The sequence below is a fragment of the Corvus hawaiiensis genome, chromosome 3 (genome assembly GCF_020740725.1).
Source record: "Corvus hawaiiensis isolate bCorHaw1 chromosome 3, bCorHaw1.pri.cur, whole genome shotgun sequence".
Taxonomy (NCBI): domain Eukaryota; kingdom Metazoa; phylum Chordata; class Aves; order Passeriformes; family Corvidae; genus Corvus; species Corvus hawaiiensis.
Window position 1 is genome coordinate 14805078 of NC_063215.1, and position 25608 is coordinate 14830685.

The 25608-nt window shown below is 40.5% G+C and overlaps 2 protein-coding genes across 4 annotated transcripts in view; one reads left to right on the forward strand and one right to left on the reverse strand.

The window, feature by feature from the left end:
• Positions 1-16026, forward strand: part of ROCK2 (Rho associated coiled-coil containing protein kinase 2) — a 108544-nt gene extending 92518 nt beyond the window's left edge. Inside the window, exon 33 of one of the 3 annotated variants that reach the window (XM_048298886.1) lies at positions 2649-3973. In XM_048298886.1, the coding sequence (XP_048154843.1) occupies positions 2649-2745 (97 nt within the window). In that variant the 3' untranslated portion in view covers positions 2746-3973. The other 2 variants (XM_048298883.1, XM_048298884.1) reach the window with 2 other exon arrangements.
• Positions 14200-24385, reverse strand: SLC66A3 (solute carrier family 66 member 3). Its single transcript, XM_048298887.1, has 7 exons — positions 23690-24385; positions 21456-21538; positions 20948-21017; positions 20268-20325; positions 18973-19093; positions 17840-17881; positions 14200-15972 (listed from the first exon to the last, which is right to left on the reverse strand). Exons 1-7 carry the CDS (start codon positions 23830-23832, stop codon positions 15884-15886), a joined length of 606 nt encoding a protein of 201 aa, XP_048154844.1. The 5' UTR covers positions 23833-24385; the 3' UTR covers positions 14200-15883.
• Positions 24386-25608: the final 1223 nt, after the last annotated feature.

Here is a 25608-nt window from a genome sequence, read left to right on the forward strand (position 1 = left end):
ATTTACATATTTAAAAGAGAATCAGACCTCATAATACGGATTTTAAATTAATAGATTTTTTTTTTTTATTATAATCATGAAGGAAAAAAGGGGACCAATTTTTAGGGACCAATTATTGAAGAGTTTCTTTGTGCAAAACTAACCAAAATATCAGTGATAGGATTGAAGCGTGAATTGAGAAAACATTCATGACAACTTGGGGGACCAGTAGATTACTTTTCTTCTGCATAGTGTTTAAAGTCTAACTTAGTAGTGTTACTCTGTTTCTTGCTGTTAACATATAAAGTTATATTATAAATTCTGATTCTTTCTCAATAGCTATTCTTAGGTGTTCTGAAAATAATTCTCCTTCCAACACCCTTTTTTCAATCTTCACAAACTTTTGTACAAAATGCTTTTGCAGCACAGTATTTGCCATTCTATATGGGTGGAAAAAGGAGGAGGATGAATATTTTTGTGTGTAAAGCATTTAATTTTTCAGTTTAAGTTTTTAAGTTAGCCTTGCAAAGGTACCTAACAGATGAAAAGTATAGTTCCATGAGGTCATGTCACCTATCACCCTACTAACGCAGGTCTGTCAAACCAGTGGAAATTTGTAAGGACTTGAACACCTTTAATTAGAAACCACATACTCATAAATTACTGTAATTGCTATGGCAAATTTATATCTCAGTGTTGCTTCTGTGAGGCTTTTCTGCAAGGGCTTACCATATGGAATAATTAATTTTCCCTTATGAACTTCATTAAGAATGAAGATGTAGTTGCCAGTTCAATCTAGGGACTGAGTAGCTGGGGACAAGCAGTGGGCCCTGGCAGCCAGGCAGGCTCTCGGACTGCACCAAGAGGAGCACAGCTGGATGATTGAGGGAAGACATTATCCCCCTCTGTTTACTCCAGAGTCTGCAGCATGACACTGCCTCCATGTTTAAACTCCTGGATTCCAGTCAGACAGCAAGACATTGGGGAAGGACCAAACAGAGTCCAGCAGGATGGTCAGAGCAGATGCCTGAGGGAGCTGGGCTTGTTCAGCCCAGATGATAGACATCTCCAAGGGCTCCCAGAGCAGCCTGGCACAGCCTATGGGGAGGGTATCCACGAGACAGAGCCAGGCTTGTCAGTGCTACATGGTGGGAGGGTGAGAAACAAGGGGCTCCCTTGAACCAGGAGACACTCCAGCTGGGTAGAAGGAAAAGCCAATGCAGAGAGGGAAGCCAGTGAGGCTGGACGGGTTCCATCCCTGGGGGCTCTTAACACCTGACAGGGCAAGACCTTGAGCATCCTGGGCTGGCATTGCAGCTGACCCTGCTTTGAGCAGGAGGTTGGGCTAGAAACCTCCTGAGGTCCCTTCCAAGCTGCATGGTCCTAAAAATGCTGTTCCTGCTAGGAATTTCACACAATGATTATTTCTTCAAGGTTTTCATGGCTGTTGTTCTTAGTGAGGATTTAAGAAAGGGCAGACCAGTTTTTCATACAGACCATATAATTTCTGTTTAGCCATTCAGTTGGATCATGCGAAAAGGATAATTCCAAATTGAAAAAAAGCCAACTTTAATGTATTTTACTTCCTAATAAATTGTTTAAGTGTTGTAGCCATAGTTCATGTAACAAATGAACATTGAGCCTTTTCAGGGCTATATCACATTTAAAGGTTTAAATAGTTTGAAGCCTGAAAATCCAAATTTCCCTGAAACCCATTTTGTTTAAACCATGTGATTAACTGTGTTAAACAATGTAACATGTTTATATTGATGTGTTAGGGTAAGGTTTCAATGCCTGCATCTTATGCTCAGCATATAACCCTGATTAGGATGCTTTCATCTCACTGGAGAGATGACTGGGCTGGGTTTCATTTGTTGTAGCTAAAGCAGTTGAAAAGTTAGTACTTAAGATATTTGTCTAAAATTCTTCAATTACAACAGAAAGAGATGAGTGCTTCTAGACAATGATTCACCCCATCCCAAAAGAAATGCCTCAGATAAGTAAAATGACTCATTTGCTTGACAGGGTTTGCCTCTCTTGCCTTCTTTGTTCTGTAGTGACCATACAAGGAGCACAGACAGGGAGGCCTGAACAACAAGACAATATATCCTCTTTTTTGGCATTGCCTAACTTTAAATAATGAGCTACAGAATAGCTGTATAGTGTAATCACCCTGTATTTGGGATGTAGTAAAATCCTGCTGTATTTGTTTTTACATTCAGATGAAGCTATCATATTCAATGTTCTTTTCAGCACTCAAAATTACTTGATTTTATTGGAAAAATTGTTAGCTTTTCATTATTGTCTGGAAGGGGATAGCAGGAGAGCATAAAACCACATCAGTCAGCAAGAACAGCAACAAAACAGAAAGCAGATGATTTTATAAAATGTACATGTTGGTCTTTCCTACTGAAATTTTAGGGGGAAAAAAATCAATATGGTAAGTGTTCTATTTTGAATTGAATGATTTTTGAGATGAATTTGCAATGAATGCAATATTCTTAGCTTACATGAACACTAACTGAACCTTCATACTTGTGATAGGCAAAGGAACAAACACCCTACCTCAAACAGTCTTTCAGTTAAAAAGGTTTAGTGGTAGTAAAAGGAATTTTGAAGTCTTTTATAGAAGTGTGACACTCATAAAACATCAAACCCTCCTGTTGCAGATTACTTGATCTGGCATTTAAGGACTGGGATTGGTCATTTGATGATGTTGATGATATTGATGGTGATGATGATGATGACGATGTTTTTGATTTCTGAAGAAGTATAAGGGGTAAATCTACATAGAGAGGAATGGATTTGTTTGCCTTTGAATACAGCATGCTATGTTGGATTTTGTTTCTCAAAGCAGAGAAAATATGAGATCTCATTTTAATATTTTAAACAGAAAAATGAGATTCTGTTCATGATATTGAACTTTTTGGAGGAGTCATTTTCATTAAAACAAAGTTTTTGCCTTTGTCAGTGTTTTTATTTTTCTAATTTTAGATTTTTTTTCAAAATTCATGTCTGCCTGCCTGAAAAAAAACCCACAACTGCTGTTGTCAGTTGTTGCTCATCTCTAATGCTAATACTGCTAACCTCAGCAGAGAATATTTGAAGGAGAAAAGAGAGATAGTAGCAGTTGGATGTTTAGCTGAAATAGACTTGGCATTTACAAACACTTTTGATTTTTAAGCTTTTAATATAAACTGACTGGTCTATGGCTAGCAGACATGAAATCACTGGAGTTCTGCAGTTTGCTTTTCTACTTGTGTTCTGAAGTGAATTTGACTTGGCTTTCCTTTGCAGTGCTGTGCTTTCTTGGTACCTAACCACGCATTTAGAACTATGTAAACAAACGGGCTATGCAGCTTTTGTGATGGGGTTTCCTTGGCTGCTTTAGAAAGATCTGGCCGTTGCAGTGATCTGATTTGTCCCATGGCTTAATTCTGGATGTACTGCAAATAGTGTTACTTATTTTATAGACCTCAGTATCTGATCATTTCACACGTTGATGCAATCTTATGTTTACACAGAAAAGACCCTCTAAATGTTAAATGCCTAAGAATTGTTTTAAACAGCATGTGAGATGTGTCTCAGCTGTACAACAGCAGCACTGGGGCTGCTCCTCAGGTGTGTCCTTAGGGAACTGAGGAACCAGCTCCTGCAGAAGTTAAACAGCTTAGTGTCCACAGTAATGAGCATTGCGTTAATTAAATACACTGCATCTTTGTGTATTAAAAGCTTATAGATCATTAATCCTTTAGAAGCAACTATTAAACTGTGCATATTGTACTTTACCCTCATGTACTGCAAGGGGGTTTAAGTGATTTGGGATTATAATGTGTAAGGATGTGCTATACTGAAGTAATGATGCTGTTGGGTGCAGAGGAAAGGTGTTTCTCCCAAGTACGATGATGAGCCCGTCTCAAATGAAGACTTTGAAGAAGTATATTTTTGTCAAATTTACATTTGTTGCATTTACTGACCAAACTTCCTGCTTCTTTTTCAGCTAACTGCTTTCCGTGAATGCAGACACAGTCAAGGTGATAATTTTCTTCCCATTACAGCAAGACTGAAACATATCCCAAAATATATTAAAAATATATATTTTCCTGACAGATTGTGCTATATATCAGAGGTTTACATTTTTGCTGCAATATAAATTACTAATCTCTGAGGGTTTTCCTGTATTCTCCCAAGTGACTGATCAATTGAGGAATGGTTGGTAATTAGTAAAAGGATATGTTAGGTAACCTTTTAAACTCCGTTCCACAAAGGCTTTCTTGGCAAGACACATACACTACATTTCATAAAAGGATCGAGAGGAATGAGTATTGAAATGGAAGAAACTGACTTTTCAGCTTTTGTAAAGATGCCACCAGCACGTCTGCAAGTAGAAGTGGAGGAAGATCCACCATAGTGATATAGACTGCATCTGTAAGAAGTGACCATTATACTGTGTATATATATTGTACTGTAATACTGCAAGAGGGTTTTAAAAATCTTTCCACTTTATTTTTTTATGCTTATTAATCAGATACCGTTACTTATTGCAGTTGCAACTATGCACTTGTATAAAGCCATAATGTTGAAGTTCATATCATTCATACTCATCTATCAGAAGCTGCATGTCAGTGTTCAGCAGCTAGTATAGGTTTGAAGTATATACTAGTTTCAGCTACATCATCATGGGCAGTCCTGTTGTACCTGTCTAATTGCCTTAATTTAAACTTTTTTCAAGTTTTTTTTGCCCATTCTTTCTATTTAAGGAAAAAGAAAGTTTACCAGCTCTTAGGATGCAATTTTGCTTTGTGGCAGAAAAAATAGTGCACTATTTTTACACCTAGTAAGTATATCAGTGTCAGCCTATTTTGAATGTATATGACTGGTTTTAAGGGTGGAGAAGTGTTGGTTACAGAAACAATGAGAGCATGGGATTTACCAGACCATTTGCTTGTACGTGTAACTGCTCATTCAGCCCTTTTTACAAACCTCAATACTAGTTATTGACTTATATTAACCCTCATTAAGTGCTATGAAACTTCATTTTGCCTTGTTTTTGCATACTCTCCTAGATGTGTTTTTTTGTTTTGTGTTTTTTTTTTTTTTAATTTCTGGAAAATAAAAGGATCTGTGACTATTTTTACATTTCACAACACAATATCTGAGGACTGTCACAAACTTTAAGAAAAGTAAAACATACTGTAGATGTATTTTAAAGTTTTAATATGGTTCTCTAGCACATAGCTGTAGGCATAGATAAATATTTCAGTAGTGTGTTTTGAGAACTGTTAGCTGGGAAGAAAGGGCCTCAGAGGCACTTAATCTGACTCTTTTTTTTAACTTGGAGTTGTACAAAAAATATAATTTATGTGGGCTCATTCATGATGTGTTCCTAATTATCCCAGAAAATGCATGTTTTATACAACTACAGTATGCGTTGTTAAACATATTGACAGTAAAAAATGTAGTCTCCTATTTGGTCTCTTTATATATATATAAATATATATATATATTTAGAATATATATATATATAAAATATTGTGTGGGAGTGCAGTAATTTAAAATATGATCTAACACTTCAATGAAGGAGGACATTTCACTTTAAATTTTTGTTTGTTTGTTTTTGTTTTTAAAAGAGTGTTGAAATGTTTGGAAGGATAGGACCATGTTTTATTTAACACTATCATGAAAAGTGGACTTGGAAACACTGAAATACTGAAAATTAATAAATATATTTACATTTTGTAACCTTTACTACAGTTCAGCTTAACAAAGCAAGAATGTATTCAGTCTCCTGTTTATGCACTCACAAAGTAAAATGTTGTTTGTGAGTTCTTAAATTCAAAACTAAAACTTCCATATAATCTCTGTTAGGTATTATAACCCAGAGCACAGCAACAGTGGTTTTTCCCTGCTTGTTTTGATTTACAGAAGTACGGTATATTTTTAGATAATGCAGATTTGCATAGAGTACAACATTAAAAATGTATACAGTAAAACTGTTTCCATTCACTGAATGCATAAATATTTTATATATATATATATATATAAAAAAATGTTACATTGTGGGAAGTTCTATCCTTTTCTGAGTTGGAGAATATTATATATATATATTTTTAAATAAACTATTTGAGTAAGGTAAAATAGTTCCTGAACTTGAGAAGCTGGTAATTAATTGAAATATTTAAATACAGAGATAGCTACTGCAGCAGATATGGGAAAGGCAAGGGCTGCTCCAAAGGCAGCCGAGCAAAGCTTGTGTGTGGAGGAAGTGCAGACTCCACGGGAGCTGTTTGGCAGCGCCTCCGCTGCCGGGGCTGGATCCTTTGCACTTTCTCTCCCTGGCTTGCCCTCATTTACTGTGAATCTGTGGGGCCCTGCTAAGCCTGACATTTAAGGAAATGTACTATATTACAGTATTTGCTAGCCACAGTTTATAAATTCTATGCTTGTACAAATGTTCATTAGCTGTACATGCAGCAGGCTCCACTGAGATGGTGTCATGGAGAAATACAGGCTAAGGGGGAGCACTGGGGGTCCTGTGCTCTGACCTCTACCTCAGAGCAGAGCCAACTTAGTACAGGTTCCTCAAGGCCCGTGGTCTGAGGTGCACGAACCTCACTTTGTACCCAGGACACAAAAGGCAGAGCTGCTCTTCTGTTCTTCTCCCTTATCCTGCTGTGAAATGCAAACAACTCTTTAATGCTAGTTCCTGGAGATTGTGTTGTTTCCTTATTGTCCAGTGGTGACCTTTCAACATTTTTGAGAGGAGAGCATATTCATGAACGAATGAATATTTTTCTTGAAAGCCACTGATATTTTAACACTTTCTTTTTGTTACAGGGTTGTCCCAAGCAAACAGGACATTTTTATGGCCTGAATTACTTATCTATAGAAAATTCTCTCATTGCAACTCTTTTTGTCTCACAAGAATAAACAAGTAGCATAGCCAAGCTGCAGATTAATCTTCTGGAAAAATCAGGGGTCAAACTTGGAGCCAGAAGCTCAAGGCACTTGTAGGGAAGTTGCTTCTTAGTCCCCAGTCCAAGAGCTCACCAGCACAGGACAGGCAGACCGCATCAGAGTTACCTTGTCAGGTGTCAGAAAGACCTTTCTGCAATGAGATTTCCACTTCTGTCCTAGTTGTGTGCTGCAATTCCCTACCTCTTGTGGTTCCTGCCAAAGTGCAGCCCCTCCCAGCACTGTCAGCAATCCAGCACCAGTCTGCTTCTAACTAGAGGAAGGCTCTGGTGGTTCATGTGCTTCTGAGCACAGCTGATGCTGTAACCAAAAACATGACATAGAATCACAGTACGATGTAGGACTTGAGAACATGCAAAAGGCTCAAGGATCTTGGCAGTGACAGGGGCCAAATTTAAAACATGACTGAAATTCCACTGCAAGTGTCTAAAGCTCCTACTGCCTCGTGAAAATACTGAACCTCCTAGATTTTGCAGGCCATCAGTGGGTCTCTGAAGGCACCAAGGCCAGGAAAGCTGGCACTGAAATTATATGCTTTTTCTCTTTAGTTTCTTTTTAGTTTCTCATGTCAAGTGATCATTAGAAATTTGAGCATTTCTGTTTGTAATCTTACAATGTATTAGTTTCCCATCTAGTTTTGAGAGAATCATCCTTGGAGAGGATTATCTATTTTGGTCTCAAGTGCCTTTACCTGTCCTGTGCTTGTGAGGTTGTATTTGGGATGCTGCTGTGTAAAGGGGGAACTTACATGAAAGCAAACTTCTTACCTGGATTGCTCCTAAAAACCCTTAATCACCTCCTTATTCTATTCTTGAGGCAGAAGAACGTAACAGTACAAGGTCCAGTTCAGTGAACTGGAGTATTTCAGTCTCCTCCACATTCCTGGAGGTTTGCCTTGACATTCATGTTAAAATAATCATAAATTTATTTTTTCATGTAATCATAGAATATATCAAGTTGGAAGAGACCTATAAGGAACATCGAGTCCAACTTCCCTGCTCTGTACATAAGTACCTAAAACTAAACCATATGGCTAAAAGCATCATGCAGACACTCCATGACCTCTGACAGGCTTGGTGCCTTTTCAGTGCATTACAGTTTTTTACGAACGATCATCTCTGCACATAGTGCACTTTAAATTGAAAACATTATGTCTTATTTTTTAAGATGATCTTCTGAATCATTTAGGGTTCTATAAAAATCCCCAGGATCATAGGGTTTGCCTGCTGCTTTGAAGCATCCCTCATGAGGGTGGGAAGGAGTCTTCTGGATCTTCATAAAAGATGTTGGTGGAGTGGTTCAGAAACTACAATTTGTGTTCTTTGTTGGAGTTGCCAAAAAAGTGGACAGGTGTATATACTCAGACATTCTCATCTGAGAAGTAAGTCTACTGACTTGAGATGTATGTGGCAGAGAACAACACTCAAAACACATCCAGCCTAGTTCCCTCAGAAACTACTGCAATGAATGGAAAAGCTGTAACTGTAAAAACATAGCTCCAAGAAGTGAGGACGTAGAGAAAACAATTTATTGGCACAGGGATGCTAATTACCAGGTCTTATTCATGCAAATTGGGGTTTGGAATCTTTGCCACTTTGTAGGCATGAAGCATTGTTCTCTAAAGGTAAGAAAGCCACATTACTACTTGATATTGCAAGGGTGAAGCCTTGGATTTGACTGCAGCTGTGTCGTGGTTTGATGCTGGTTACGTGCCAGGCACCCACAAAAAAACCATCTACTTATTTTCCTCTGCTAGCTGAGCAGAGGAGGGGGAATTTAAAACTTCATGAGTTAAGGATTATTGAAAAAAAAAAAAACCACTTTATGAAAAATTAGGTTCAAAACTTAAATAGTATAAAGAAGATTTATTAGTAACAGAATTAAAAGTAAAAAGGGTAATGAGAACTAAAGCGAACTTTCAGACCACCTTTCTTTCCCCGTCCCTCCCTCTTTCCACCGTCCGCGCAAGGAAACAAAGCATGGGGGTTTTGGTCAGTATTTCACTTCTTAAAAATCTTTCCTCACCATGCTTAAGGAAAGGAGTTTCTTCTGCTGTGCTGTGGGATCCTTCCCATGGGATATAGTTCTCTGCAAACTTTTCTAGTGTGGTTTTAACTTCCACAAGCAGCAGTCCTGCCTGAACCTGCTGCAACGTGAGTCCCTCCCATGGGCCAAGCAGTCTTCCCACAACTGCCTAGCGTGGGCTATTTTAGTTCATGGGGTTTAGTCTTTTAAGGATGAGCTGTTCTAGCTGGGAAGCGAAGGCTCTCTAACAGCAAGGGTCATCTCTCTCTGTCCAAGTTCCTCAGCTTTTCAGTGTCCACACACTCCAGTGCGAGTAGTCTTCTTCACAGGCTGTGCATGGGTATCTGCATCCCCCCATGCACCTCATGAATTACAGGCAAACAGTTTGTTGTATTATAGTCCTCGCCACGGCTTGCAGGAGAATCTCAGCTCCGGTGCTTGGAGCACCTCCTCCCTCTCCTTTTTTTCACTGACCTTGGTGCCGCCATGTTGATTTTCCTCATGTGTCCTCACTTTTCTTTTTTTTCTGACTTGGAAGAAAGTTGGTGTCTGTAAGTTGCAGTTGAGAGGTTGATCTCGTCGGGGCTCCACATTGGGGAATTGCTCACCATGTCTCTCGCTGCTGGCCACGTGGTCCCTGCCGGCACCACATGGCCAGCCCCGGCCGCGTGGTCCTCATGGGCACTGCATGGGTGGCTCTGGCCTCGGGAGGGCCCCGGCTGCGTGGTCCCGGCCTCGGGAGGGCTCTGGCCACATGGCCCCACTGGGATGGGCACCAGCAGCCGCCTCACCACCCCTCAGGAGAAGGAAAAAAAATAGCTTCCCATGCTTCTTCCTTTCTTAAATATGTCATCACAGAGGCATTACTAGTCTAATTGGGCTAGTAACCCGCCCATCGTCAGAGCCTTCAGCGATTGGCTCTGTGCCGAACATAGAAGTTTCAAGCAGCTTCTCTCCTGTCCCCACAAAAAACCAGGCTGTGTTAAACCAACACAAGCTGCTTTTGCTCCAATAATCTTGTAGAAGCTGCAGGATTAAAGTGATTTTTCAAAATGAAAGTCAACGAAATGAAAGGTAACGAAATTTCAGGTAACGAGTGTATGTAGTCCTGAAACCTTAAAGAAATCTGGAAAGACACATTGCCACCCTGAAAAGAAAGGGCAGAGAGTGCAGTAATTTCATGTCCCTGCAGCCCCTACCTGGTTGTTGGAGGAGCTGCATAGAAATGCTTTCACAGCCAAAACAGGTGCATGGGATGCTTGAGTTCTACCACCCCATATTGAGGTCTAGGCTTTCAGTGTTCAGAGATGTGACTCTGCTTCTATGCATAGTCTTATATTGTCCTTATAGGCCTTATAGGTCATCCAGTTCTTGTCATTTGTCATTACTGTTTGGGGTGGTTTTTTGCCCAGGACACTCTTGCACCACTTGGTAAGCATGGCTATACAGCGATAAGTACATCAGGCTTGTGATACCACTGCCAGTCCTCTTTTCCTTTGGATCACCAACTGCTTAGACTTGAGGCACTGAATTGCCTCAGATATGTGCTACTTTTTATTAGCAAGTGGTCTGGTAGAAACTTTTTTGGAGTTACCTGAGGTATTAAATCCCACATTATTTTTAAGACTGAAGGAGCTGGGCACCCCACCATCTGAGCCCTGTTTCATATCTGCTCGCCCTGCATTGTCTTTGACCTCAGAAGTTCCATTTTCCAGTAGGCTCTTGGAGCAGGTCTTGCAGCTGGGTGCAGGTCTGGCTGCAGCTTCAGGACTTGCATCTGCTTGGTGGATCCCATGGTCTCACATGTCTGCATGATGTTTTCCAGCATATTACAACCCCTGCTTCCTGGGGGCCACTGCAATTCGGTAGGATCTGCGTAGCCTTCAGTCCACTCTGGAGCCGTGGGAGGGAGGCTCCCCTGCATGCTCTGTATGCTGTTCTGAGCTACAGCAATGGGAGTTATATTACTGGAAGGTGGGCATTTGTGGAAACTTAAAAAAACCAACAAAGCTAAGAGAGAAAAATACCCTCAAGCTCAGAGGGTCCATGAGGACTGTAAGTTGTGCTGACAGTGCATTTCATGGAAAAAAAATCTCACAAGATAAGTGACACTCTTGAAAGTCAGACCAGTCTGTATACAGGAATCTCTATACAATCAGCTGTTTGAAGGTGAAAGAATGTCTTCACAGTAATTAAGTGTTTAAAATATGCTTTACAGAAGCTCAATTTGTGCTTCGTTAGAGTCATGATCTACATGTCAGAGACAACACTGAGGCACAGGGTGTGTGTTCTTCCATTCACGATTTTCATATAGTATGAGTCTTGGTACTGCTGGCCAAAGCTGCCACATTGCAAAGCAGAAATCTTGTACATCCCAGAGCAGGCATATGCACAGATGACTTGCAGTTATAATAAGGTGGTAAGTAGAACTGATTTTCAGCATGGAGCCAATGTTACTACTCAGTTTGAATCAGAATCATCATTAGCTAACTTACCTTGTCACATTTTAGGCTGGTGCAGGTTGCATCATTTACCAGGATACTTGACAGATGTGATACCACATCTGATAATGTGCAGAATTAGCTGTTTAGGCTTCTGACAATTTAAGACAGTTCTAAGATTGTTTAGGCTTCTGACAATTTAAGACAGTTCTAAGATTAAATAATGAAACAAAACAGGGTATGAACAAAATTGTGGCAATTATTTAAACTGTCCTTCAGGTATCCCCAGTTAAATTTCATCAAAACTATCATGTAAAAAGTCTCTTATTTTACCCCAGCCCAAAGATTGGATTTTTTTGCAATACAGAGGTGGTTGCCCCAAACCACTTCCAATGTAGAATGGAATAGCTGACACCTTTAACTTGAAAATGTCTGTATGTCCTTCTTGCCATTAGGCAGGAAACACCTCAGGTCATATCACCTCAGGTCTGTGAGGCTGGCAAGGTCTTGCAATTGGCTCCATCACAAGTGATAATCTGTCAGATTCTTACGGTGATGTTCACTGTGGTTCCGAGGCACCTGTTTGACCTCAACAGCTGTCATTGTTGAGAATTCTGAAGTGTCCTGGAGAACTCTGGCTCAAAATCAAGCAAATTAAATTCAGTACAAACCAAGAACTGTATAACATCCTATTTTAAGATCTTTTTTTTCAGCTTTCTCACCTTCCAAACTGAGACGTCCTTAGACCATTATTAGTGATGAAGGCAACATTTCATGTTCTGCTTCATACATAAATATGAATGTCAAATATGGAAGAATTTGGAAGAGAGTGGAACAAACCAGGCTGAAGAAAATTTGAAGGGAAGTAATTACTATTTATCATCAGGGAAAATACAGGGCTGGGAAACTACCTCATTTCAGTTATCTCCACATCTGTGGAGCTTTTCATTTCTAATAGTTCCTCATGTGGACTCAGCTGTTATTCCCTTTTTTTATTTTCCCCCTATTACATATGTCACTAAATGGATAAGGATTGTTTGGTGGAGGAAGAGTAATTTTACCTCATTTAAAGAACTGAATGAAGGCATTCTATAAGATTGGGACCAGATAGTTGTGAATTACTTTGTCCAGAGTCAAACTACACTAAAATCCATCTCTGGATCTGCAGCAGTTGGGGGGTGTCGCTGCCTCCCCACCACTCCTTTGTCTCCTGTTTCAGTAGATCAGATGAGCAGAGCCAGGATTGGGAGCAGCCACGTGTACAGTGTAAGGCAGCGACAGAAGCTCCTGAGCAGGCCAAGCAATAGCATCCCTTGCTGGATTGGAGCAGCACAAGGAAAGACATCTGTGTCCACTTCACACAGAATGCCCAGTGTTAGGGAGGCCCATAGAGTGGGGACAGGATGGTTTTGCATTTGTGTTTAGTGTTCTGTTCACTGAGGACAGTCTAGAAAAAATAAACTATATGTATCTTCTACTGTCCACATCCTCACTGTCAGACCTGCAGCCTGCTGTCTCTGGACTCACATCCTCATTCTTTCGATAGTAAATCTCACGGTAAATGTTTTTCTCTCAAGCTGAAGTGAGCTTGTAGCTTACCTCTTGCCAAATCCAGTCACAGTTCATCATCTCCACTGCTGGAGTATTTGGGGTTATTCAGTGGACTGTACTGGAATTCAGATCTTGTCTTTTCACCGGCAAGGAAACTCAAAGTTTCTGAAAGCCCCGACAGGACCCACACTTTGTCAGCCAGGGCAGGACAGGCTGTGTTACCTCATGAGCGTGTTGTGAACTGGTGCCATTAGACACCGAGTGTGTAATTCCACACTTGTACAGCATCTGTGAATGGAGTTGTATTACTTCCAGCCCTGTGGGTAAGAGTTGCTTACCGGCTTACACCCACTGCCATAAATCCAAGATGCCTTCTCTGCCTGCTTTTGCCCAGCTGCAGCATTATGCAGCAAACACCCTCCTTGTGTCTGCCCCCCTACTGGTGAATGACAAGTTTAACAAGATTTATCCTGCCTATGTATTTGTCTAAAGCTGTTGCCTTTAATCCAGCCACTGAGAAGATTATTCTTTACCTACTGGAAAGCACAGGGTCTGCGCTTTCGTGGGGCTTGCCTGGAACTTGAGTGTGCATCTGTTTATGAAAGTGAAAGAAGTTACTCTCTGATCGGGGAAAAAGTGTGTAAAACTATTTACTGCTGCTTTCTGATTTGTTCCATATCTCTTGCAGATTGAATGAGAACTCATGGTCCAGCTTTCCAAGTCCACAAAATTACTTTACCTTAAGCTCATGAATTACCCAGCTTTGTTTGTTTTCCTCAATCTTTTTTTCCCCCTAGGTTTCTAAGGTGATTTATTCAAAATATGTTAAGTAACCTATTAAGAACTGTTCTTAAATGCATTTTCAGTATTTTATGATAAAAAAACAATTTGAGGTGCTGATTCTCAAACCAGAAATGGAGCAGCTTCACTTTGCTACAGCATCACTCAGGAGTATGAAAGATGTCAATGACAGAAGAGGTTTGGACTCCATACAAATCTTTCTCTATCAAGAAAAAGCTTTAGTTAAAAAGCAAGTGTGGCTTTTTTCATTTTAAGATGCTGAAGCTCTTTAGCATTTGGCAGGTCAATATTCAACCTATGCTTCAAGTGTTAAGGTGAAAGCTGCCCATTTATGGCCTGTAATGAATATTTAAGTTTCTCTCCATATATGGAAACAGAATAAAAACTCAAATGCAATGAAAATTAACTGTAAGAATGACACTATCAATCTTGAAGAATAGTATTTATTAATATCACCTGGAAAATGTATCACATGCCACCTGCCACTATTTAGACCACTTGAGATACTTTACATAGCTTTAGTAAAATCAGAATGTTTACAATTAATCTTTCAACCAACATAGAAAGATTTATCCATTTTATTGGAGCAGTAAAAAATGCTCATCTTTGACTTGTTCTCAATAATGTGGGATACTTGAAATCAGTGCCCACAGACAACATCTCTTCCCAGCCCTTCCCACTAAAATTTAGAGTGCACGAAGCAGCTGTTTTCTGATGGTGAAGGCCCCACTCCAGTTGCTGCGTGTTCCCTGCCAGAAACATCTCCTTTTGCAGATCTCTTTGCTCCACAGCCGTCACACAATTTAGAATGTTTCAAAGAAAACCTGCTTCAAATGTAGTCAATGCAGTCCTCCCATAGTTTTCAAGGGTGTTGGGTTCAAGGGTGCCTTGGTTTTTAAATGCTAATCAACAGAATACTGTAAGAACTCTTTTGAAATGTATCTTTTAATTTTGGAGAATGTAATGAGAAATTAAGGCAAGCTATATGATTACTAATGTAACTTTTGGCTGTGAAGGCAGTACCTCCAAAACCAAAATCCCCTGTTAATAGTTGTCAAGAGTATCCTTTCCCCTTTTTTAGTGTAAGTACTACAAATGGATCAGAATTTCTGAAGTAAAAGTTTAAGTGAAATCTATGTTCTTCAACACACTTAGCACTGACAGGTTAAAAATTCATGAACCACAGAACAGTATCACCAAAACCTGACAGCCATGGGAGATGAGTCTGCTGAGATGCATCAAGGTGCACATGTCACTGTCAGTATGGATGGTGTCTGGGAACTCTGGGTATTGTTCCAGGAACTTTTGCTTGAACAACATTTTTAACTGTTGGTCACAGTTTCATTAATTCCCATACATTCTAGTCCCTGCTGTTCCCAAAACAGTATGTTCAGTGAATGAGAGCTCAGGTTGAAAAAGAAGAATTCATAGTTGAGTTTTTGCTCTTATCTGATAAAAAACTGGGTATACTGAAGAAAGTGACTATGGGTATCCTGTATCAGCTGTATAAATTGTACTATTTAAGTGTTGCATGTAAGTGCTACAATCCCAACTGGACTTGTGACTTAGTAAAAGACATTTAGAACCTTATTCTGGATTGGGCGTTGATTCAGATTTTCTTCATCCTAAAATACAGACAGTTATGTTGAACTGAGTTGCTTGCAAGAAGACGACAAACATCTGTTGTGGTTTTTCAGTCTTGCAGCAGAAGGATGAGTCAGTATGTTGGTGAAAAATTGATCATGTATAATTGAAGAAAATTGCTTCTATGTAACCAGAAAGTACTGAAGTGATACCAGAATATATATACATCTAATTATGAAATACCTTGTAGTAAAACAATCCAGAGAAAATGTGGCATCAGTGAAACTTGTCTGAAATGACCAATAAAAATATGCTGCTTAAATTAAGTATCTTATCAGAATTATTTCTAAGAGAAAGTAAGCATGAATGTACTATACTGCAAGCCTGTAAGTCCTGTAAATAGCAAATAAGTATGCTAAAGAGTAAATATTAGAGAAAGCTTCCTCAATCTTTGAGGAATTCTTAAATTCTTTAAGCTTAAGTGTATTTTATTTCATGGTAATGATATGTGTGCTGATGAGTGTCTTCTAATCAGTCTTTTTAGTCTTGCTGTACTGCAGGATTGTGGCTGTGACCCAAATATTGAGAATGAGCATGATTATGAAACGGATGAGAACTAAAAGGGAAAAAAAATATTGTAAGCATAAATAAAAAAAATCAACTGCTGTTACAACACTGGTTTGTAAACTTGCTGGTATACAGACAGGCTGGTTCACATTCTGAAACTCTTTTCAGCCAATTAGTTTCAATTACCATATTCAGGAACCCACACATTCTGAGCATGAATCCAAGAGGAAAGAGCAGTTAGCACTTGATCACTTTCAGCGATTGCTCAAATTTATACACTGCAGTACCTTTAATTCTTTTGTAACCAGAATAGTACAAGCATGACTAGCCTCGTATAAATTTATATTTACACCAAAAGTTAAATTCAGAGTCACAGCTCACATGTCTTTTATAGCTGCACGTGTTGTTTATAATAAAGGAACTACTCTCTACTGCCATCTCTTAAGTTTAGACTTTGAGAAGACAGGAAATACTTGTATCTGTTAGATTTTAGTGACAGAAAATCTGACAACTTACAAAAAAGCAGTTTTTCAGTACCTGGGTTAACTCAGCTTCTTTAAAAACCATAACAGCATAGTACCTCTGCCTGTGAGAAGGTATTTGAAGTGCAGGTATGTCTCATGTCCATTTGGTACGTGGCATGTTCACAGAAATGTACACAAAACTTTGTTTCAGAATTATGTGATATCTGACAGTTTCATAGGTGTGGATGTGTTCAGTGTTGCAACTGGAAACATTTTCCATTAGAGCAGCACAGCATCAATGTCTGCTGCTGGCCCTTCCATCTTCCAGAGTGGATGGTGCTGTATTTTAAACAGCAGCTTTACCCAGCGCCAGCTTTGCTTTCCTGGTGTTTCCTCCCTCCCCACAGGGACCTCTCCCTCCCCCTCACTGTAATGTGCAGTTGTGGGTGACGTGGGCTCAGTACCTGATCCTGACTAAATCCCTGCCTGTGCATTTTGCCAAATTTTTGGTGACCCAGTTAACTGCACAACCCCACGAACTCCTTACTTTGGCAAAGGAAAAGCAGCAAGCACTGGGGTGGAAATGTAGGCCTGAAATGGGACTTCCTTTTCCAGTGAAAGAGACATTTGAAATGCTTGTAAAGCTACAGCTTTACTGGGCTGCTTAAAAAGTACAAAATCCATTCAAATGATGCTTCTGATGAAATAGCAGTTTTGAACAAGAACAAGGAACCACCAGATAAAGTACAAAGGGATTTTGTTACTGTTCTTGCATCTACCAAGTCTTGATTTTGAACTATGTATTGAAAAATCTGTGACACTTCCTAGCTCTTGCAGTTTTCTCAGGATGGTAAGAAGCTGTTAAATAAATCTGCCTTATAATTTGCTGCAAATTATATATTTTAAGTCAGGTTTTTTGAGTTTCTTATCAGCCTACCATTTCATTTTTAGCCTGCCATAAACTTTCTGAATGTTGGACCTAAAACTATTCACATACTAAGCTGAACTTTAGTTTTCTAGAAGAATTCTTTCATTTACAAAGTTGTCAATAAGAAACAGAAATACTTATTATTTGAAAATCTCATTCAATTACTACAGATTTTTAAAGTAGCATTTTACTACATTTATTTATTAAAATAGTAAATATTTTAATGATTTATTCTGCTATTTTTAGAATTAATTTTGTAGTGCTTTTGCCTTTTGAGAAAAAGAAAAAAAAAGACTTTTGGACCAGTTGTACCATGTGACAAGCGTAAGCAGTTTTTTGGTTTTATTTTTTTTCTTGATGTCTTTGCCTGATTTGTAATCCTGTTTAACTCCTGCCCTCACCATGCTAACCTACCACATTCATGGTTTGTTCTTCTGAGACCTTCTAGCTGTTTTACAAAACAACTAAAAACTACTGTGACAACTGTTCCCTTGGAAAGGCCGAGAATTCCACACTTCACTCACCTGCGAGATCATTCGTAGTCATTACAGTTGTAATAATCCTTGCTGTAAATTGAATGAATTCTGATTAGTGGAACACATTTGTACTTTAAAAAAAATTATGAAATACCTATTTTTCAACAGAGGATATTCTTGCATGAAAATATACACTGCACACATTCCCACTTTTAGTGCATCCACTCTTTACCACTCTCTAGCTTCAGAGATCAAGCTCTCAAACTGACCAACAATGTATTAAGGGTCTTTTTTAATGAGAAAATCACAGATACAATTAGAATTTTTATATCTATCACGCTAGATTGGATGTGGTCAGTTTACTGCTTTTCTTTCTGTTCAGCCCCTCCTTCAGTACTACACCCACAGATGAGATAGCATGACTTAACCATTGTGAATGTTACATGTGCCTTCAGGCTTTGCAAATACATGGAATTCAGCTTCCCCTCTCACCATGAACCTAAATGTTAATTATTTCACACTTGTAGCAGACTAAAAGCACTTACAAAGTTTGCTGCCATTACTCAGAAAACATACCATATTGACTTTTTTTCATGTAGAAATAGATCCAGCATCACTGTGTTTTATAGTGAGAATATTTTAAGCAAGTTTTGTGAAGATGAGAAAGGCACTTCTGACAAACAGCTGTAGAACTGTTCATGCAGACCACTGGGGAATTGCCACAGGAACTCCACAAATGACTGTTCATAAATTCTCTGTCAATAAATCTAATTACAAGTAGCCATATTTAAAGGTATTTAGCATTAAGTGTGTATTTATTTGTAGACAGCTTTTCAAAAGTAGCATTGTCTGATTGTATACCTGAAATTTTAGCACCTTTTCATGCTGGATCATTAGTAACTTCATTAAATCATAGAACATGGAAATCTTTTCCTCATAAAGACAGCCTTTCATTTATTTCTACTCAGCTTCCCTTGGCCATATTCACACTTCAAGTCATTGTTTTTTATCATTGGTGTCAAAGATAAAACTTGTTTTCAAGAGACTGTGGTATCTGAGTCCCAGGAGTTGGCACTGAGGGAAACTAAGGCAAGATCTTTACCTACTATGATTGAGTAAAGACCTAAGAAAAGAGGCATTAGGAGAACTCAGTACTTCACACCAAGTTGTCTGTAGCTTACTTGCACAGGTGTATGCAGACATGCCCCAGGTCAGGGCGCTCGCTTGTCCAGAGTCTTTGGTCTGCCAGAGATGCTGCAGCTGAACAAGCTTACTGGCTGCACTGACAAATGTGCACAGATTCTGAAAAGCAGGTTAAAAAGAGAGAGAATCTCTACCTCTGCCACTGTATTATCTGAATAGGAGCAGCTTTTTCATTTAGAATTAAAAAGAATCAACACTTTTCCAGTATTTGGCAACTCAAGTGCTTCGGCTTAGTAAGAACAGTGAAGCAAAAACTGGAAGTTGCCAGAAACGAGGGACTCATTTATGAGGTACTGCCCAGCAAGAAGGTCAAAGAGCACAGTTGCTACTGTTGTTGGCAAATGCTTGATAGAGGCAAATACAACAAGAAGCAAAGAAACAAAAAAGCTTCTCAACCTGCTCCATAAAAATGTTTATAGCAGTCAGCTAAAATGAGACTGACCTAGTCTAAACAGCAAGTTGATTCAGACCATCTGTTACCATTATGTCTGGCAAACCAAACCATAATGGAATGAGAACGCTGACAAGAATGTGTGGAAAATTAGTCCAGTTGGAGGGAAAAAATTGTAACAGGAATGCACTATTCACTCTGTCACCCTTTTAAAGGGGATTTTGCAAAGGCAGCAGGTAGAGAGGACTCCAAACACGCCTTTGTGCCATGCCTGGATTTCTGCTGCAAGTAAGGATCAGCGTAAGGCTTAGAAGTTTTTTTCCCCATTTGTATCATCTTTGGCACTAGCAGATCCAGTTCATCTCAACTGCATTTTTACTCCCTCCTGCTAAGAAAAGACCATCTTTAACCTATGTAGGCACTATCAAATTATACTTTTCTTGCAAAATTGTATGACTAAAGGAGAAAAAATAAATACTTCACAATCCCTGTTTCAAATGCTTTGACTCATGCTTTATTCTCTTCCTCTTGTGTTAAAGGTTTATTGGTTGGGGTTATGACATTAGGACTAAAGTGGTAATAGAATTTCAACATTTTAAGTATTTGCTAGTTTTAATTAAGACACCACCAAGTAACAACTTGTCTCAGAACATACCTTTCCCCCCTCCCCCCCTGAGTCTCTCTTTCCAGTGTTGTTCTCCAGCTACTCACAGAAGAACCACCTGTATCTGAGAACTGGTTGGTTATTCTGAAAGCTAACCTAAATGATGAATTCTTCCAAGGACATATATATGTATATGAGAGAGTCCACTAATATGGACTTCCAGAAAAAAAAAAAATTTCGTATGAAGATCTAATTTCAAATAATCATGCAGCACTTACCATGGCCAGGTCTATTATCCACTTGTGCAGTGTTAGCATGTACCAGCCCACCCAAAATCTTATATTACGTTAAGTTTCATAGCACTGAAAATTATAGGATACAAAGTTCTCAAAACTGCCTGAGGAGTAAGATTTTTTTAAACATCTGGAAAAAATCTTATTGGAACTTTTTAACAGACTATACAATCCAGATAAAACATATTAAGAACTCGTTGAAACATTAAGTGTTCTATTTTGCACACTGTCTTTGGTCAAATAGTGTCTGGAGTTTCTCAAAACCTGCTCCAAAGCAAAGACTTGAGATTTAAACCCAAGTCCTATTAAAAAAAACACCAAACACTGCTATCTTCATTGTAGTAAGTACAACCTGCATGGGTAGGAATCAAAGAAAAAAAATCTGTCGTTTCTACTCTGCATCCCTGTAGAAAAGATGTAAAATTAGGAATTGAGTTTACTCTTTATCAGTTGGGAGCCTTCTAAAGCAGAGCAACATATAAAGCTTACTTCCTGTAGAGATTTTACTGTGATCCCAGAAATCAGCACATGAATGTGGAATACATGTTGAGGGGTGCCTGAGAATGATTTTCAGTAGTCGCACACAAGAAATGATGACATAGCTGCTATGCAAAGAACTACCAAACAAGCCACATAAACCAAACCTCCCAGATTTCAAAGGATACACAACTGCATAGAACAAAGCTCGTTTTGCTTTTCCACTGAAATGCATAATGCAGAAAAGGAGAATGACATCTGCAATAAACAAAAGATGGCTCGTCACATTAGGGACTGAAGGGACCCAAACACAATCCTAGACAGTTCCACTGGGCACGAGGTCAGTGGAAACTCCTTTACAGCTTTTGTCTCTCAAATGTGACTGATGACCAAAATGCAAGCTCCAAAACGAAGCTTTTCTCAGAGTCTGGAGTGTTTAATATGTTTCTCTCCCATGTCGAGGCACCGGATAAAGGATGAGTTTACACTGCAATTCTGTGTAATAATTAGGTCCTTCTCCTCTACCTGACTAGCTCTTTTAATGAAATTTATAAGAATTCAGTTTTATGTGAGATGTTCATTCCCTCTTCCCCCCAACTCCAGCGTCACTGCAGTGGAGCACTGTACCTACATGCAGAGCCTTGGAGTGCTGAATGAGCCCCATTTCGTTTCCAAAACAGGGCTTGCAAAAATTACCTTGTGCAATGATGATGGGATACTCCAGGTACGTCTCCAGGGGGTAACCATAATAGATCTGGTACCTCAGAAACACAAGGAAGCTGAACAGAGAGATACAAAACAATGTGACTGCACAGAGGGACACAAAAACGCCTTCACAACTTTTATACTGTTTTGGTGGTGCCGAAAGGCTCCATGTAAGTGTAGCCCTTGCTGTCAAACTGATCAAACAACTGATCAAACACAGAGCAAGCCTGATCATTCTGTGTTCTACTTCTGTTACCCTCAGATAGAAGAGAGCTGCCCACACTTCGTGTCGAGGTCTGTATGTCACAGTCTGTAAGGCATAATTTTATTAATTATAACTGATGTGAAAGAAATAAAGGCTTCCAGACCTAGGAGATACCTTCTCTCTGCAAGAGCCTTGGCACCTCTAGGATAACTCTGATTTCTTTATTTATGTCTGTAGTTCAATTTATACATTAAGCAAGTTTTACAGGGGTAGAAAATGTCTTCCAAGCTGTCTAGACTATACTGCTATGAGATTGCCCCGTGTAGCTCTACTGGTCAGACTGAGAGTCTGTTTCCAAGTACACCAAACAATGGCAATTTTCCTTCGTGACATTCCACAATATAGTACCTAAAAGGAATTGAACTTTTATTATGTTTTCTGTACTTCCAACCCCCCTGCAAGTCCATGGGGGTAGATAGAAAATTCAAAGCTGTATAGAAAACAGAAAAGACTCTTAGGGCAGTTTTACATAAGAAAAAAATTATGGTTTCTGGTGTAGAAAAATGGCAAAAGGAACTGCCTGCCTTGTAAGAAACTGGCTTTTACAGTATTCAGAATTTAAATATCTGAATTTCCTAGAAGTGCTATTTGATATAGAGTCAAATTAGACTCCTGGCCATCAGCACCATGTTTCTGTGTCACTCCTCTCCTGGTCATCCATGTTGATTTCACAGAACCAGGCCAGCTTGTACTGTTAGTCACACTGCTCACACTGCTCCCTGCAACTGGATTCAAAGTCTTTAAAGGTAGAAGGATAAATAGTCTACTAAATATACAAACAGTCACAATAAATGTTTCAAAGTAGATCAGAACCTGCAGTGGTGTGGGCACCGTGGTTCTCACACAGGTGCTGAGGAGACATTTCCAGTTTCTCCAATGCTCATCTCGAACATTACTTACAAAGCCTTTTTAATGCATACCAATGCACACGAATGATAAAGTGCTGCCACCGCTTTTTGTCTGGGGCTGTGGGCTCAGTTTTCTCTGCTGGAACTCCAATTTGCTTAATTTACTCTGAGGTGTGTTAAGGGTAAACAGCAACAACAGGGGTTCAGTGCTGTAGGGAGAGGCGGGCGGGGAGCGGCCGCAGCGGAGGCTGAGGGGATTCTGCACAGGTCCACTGGAGAGGTGTCTGTACACCTGAGCTGCGGCCCTGCCAGGACACACGGCACAGGCACCTTCAGAAACACCACGCCGGTTTTGTGAGGGGATTTTTCTGAATAAAACCCCCTTTCCTAGCTTGGTGCAGGGAGCTGGCAGCCATCCGGCTGGATGTTCTGCCCACCTCCATCCCTCACTTCGGACAACGCAGGGCTCTTCAAGGTATTTTCTCTCACTTGTACTTACGCCTGACCGTGCACACACGGAGTTTATTTATTTCTCGTTTCAAACAATCCTCTTTAAGCAAGATTTAATAAGCCTAGCCCATTTAAGCTTATTACAGGCTCACAAGTCCTTGGAGTTTGACACGGCTTGTAATTTTCTTAAGGAATTATTTAAGTCTTACTGATTCGGCGAGGGAAGCCTGTCTGACGAGTACAACTACCTGCACAACAGGGCACACGAGCCACGGAATGACCTAAACACGCGGCTTACACCCTCTGCAGCTGCTATATCCACCGACATGGGTGGCCCGGGATTGTTTCGGGCAAGTTAAAAAAGCCGAGTTTCCCTTTAAACGGCAACGCGGAATTACTAAAACAGGAAGTTCCTGCCCGAAAGGCTCTGTGGGTTCAGCTGGCGGGGCTGGTCCTGAGCTCCAGGGTGGGCGATGTGACACCGAGGGAGCGGGGTCTGCTCGCCGCCCTTCAGCTTACCCTGACGCCTGACCTGAGCCGCGGACGAAGGAATTAATCCCTGGCTGCCGCAGCAGCCCCAGAGTCCCGCACCCCCGGCCGAGGGGACCCGCGGCTACAGCGGCCGGTCCCGCCGCAGTCCCCGTGTGCCCCCGCCGCCTTACCCGGCCAGCTCCAGGAGGAGGCTGCCCACGCTGAGTCCCCACGCCGAGCCCGCCTGCAACACCGCCACCAGCTGCGGCAGCTTGATCACGGCACAGACGGCCCAGGTTGTCAAGTTCACCAGGTCCAGCAGCCCCGGCGCCATCCCGCTGCGGCGGCCCGGGACGGGAAACCCACGGAGCGGCGGGCGGGGTGTGGGGGAGCCCGCCCGGAACGGTGGCGCCGGCGCCGGGGCGGCCCTCACGGAGCGCTCGGGGCACCCGCACTGCCCGGGGCACGGGGAGGGGAGGGCCGGGCCCGGCGGGGCATCCGCGGCCCCGTCGGGAGGGGAAGTGCCACGGTCACCTCTGGCCCGTGGGACCGAATACCGCGGTGACCGGGGGGACACTCGGGCCGGCTCCGGGCCGCTGGTTGAGGCCCCTCCGCATGTGACTCCCTCGGTGACCGGTCCGAGAAACGCTCTGATCCGGGTTCAGAGTGTTGGTCCTGGAATGATTCTGTTAGCCTAAACATCCCCAGAGCATGGATGATGTGATGCTCTGCCGGCCATGGGCCGTGTTCACCCCGGAGCAGTGCAGGTCAGCTCCGGCTTTGGAGCTGCAGGCTGGAGCTCAGTTTTCTCCCCCAAAGTGGAGTCCCGAGTGCTCCAGCGCCCCTCGTTTTCAGGCCACTCTCTCTGGATGGCTGTGGAACGAATTCCTGCAGCAGGGATCGCACGGGTCTGACAGCAGCACTTTATTTTTACAGGAAAAATGTGCAGCAAAATTAAAAGTTGCTAAATGCTGGGTTTGTCAGATGATAGCGAAGTTGGCTGAAATAAACTTTCTAACACAATTTGAAGTCTTAGAAAGCAGACATTCTTTATTTGTGCAGGACACAGTGGATCTTTATTTATTCTGTGTGTGGAGCGAGACTTTACAACAGGGTTTTTATTCATTAAAACTATACATATTCATTAAAACGTGTTTCTTATTTAATATATAAATCTCATTTTTCTAGAACTAATTTGCATGCATCCACCTCTTACTGGAAGTTTATGGTGCTGGAGGTTTATTAAGAGGGGTCTCTGGTGGTTGTGTTCACGGAATGCTTCGATATTAAAAGTGACTTTTCCTTGAGCTTTTCTTTGTGTATGCACTGTTGTTTCTTGTTATATGATTTCCTAAAAAATCACTGTAGGCCTCCTTATCCATTGGTTCCAGTTACATTTATCATCCTGTGTGCATACCTTTACATTCTTTTATCTTTTTTTTGCCAGTTAGTCTTTCAGCAATTTCAGGGGAGCTGAAAATTTTTATTCTTTAGGTTATTTATCACAGGTTATTGGAGATGGAGCAGCTTCTCCAGAGCATACACCTACCCACCATACACAGTTATACACAAAAATAGTAAAGCTTTTGTACTTCTCAGCTTGTCAGAACTAAATAAAGGTTATCCAAGGAGTACACATTTGTACTGATTACACATGGACAGAATCTTGACTCTTTTGTGCCTACATACGGCCAGGACTGCTCAGACTATCAAATCCACACCATTAATTCAGAGTTTTACCTAGAACATAATTGCTTTAACATGAGAGGTCATTCGCAGGCATAGCATTTCTTCTTTTTCATTTTAATTTTAACAACAGTTGTATTTCACTATGACCAATAGTTCTTAAAATGGCTTAAAACAGGTATATTACATTAATTCCACAAACCCTTAGTGGTATTTTAAAACAGCATTACTAATTCTTAATTTGTAAATCGTGTTGGCCTTTGTGTAATTCAGTCATAAAATGAAGCAGGTATATAGAAATACATAAAATCCCCAAACTCAGAAATAAATAGCCCCCCAATACAAAATTCTAATGTAGAAACTTTGTTTCTGTTAATACAATTCAAAATAATCAAGATTTTCGAAGACCATAAGCTAAAAGAAA

Excerpts from the sequence above, each read along its gene's own strand:
- SLC66A3 (XM_048298887.1), bottom strand. The coding sequence starts at position 23,832 with ATGGCGCCGGGGCTGCTGGACCTGGTGAACTTGACAACCTGGGCCGTC. Across the intron at positions 19,094-20,267 it reads GGATAATAGACCTGGCCATG|AATCTGTGCACATTTGTCAG; the intron begins GTAAGTGCTGCA and ends CCTGCTTTTCAG. Across the intron at positions 15,973-17,839 it reads GACTACGAATGATCTCGCAG|TTCTCATCCGTTTCATAATC; the intron begins GTGAGTGAAGTG and ends TTTCCCTTTTAG.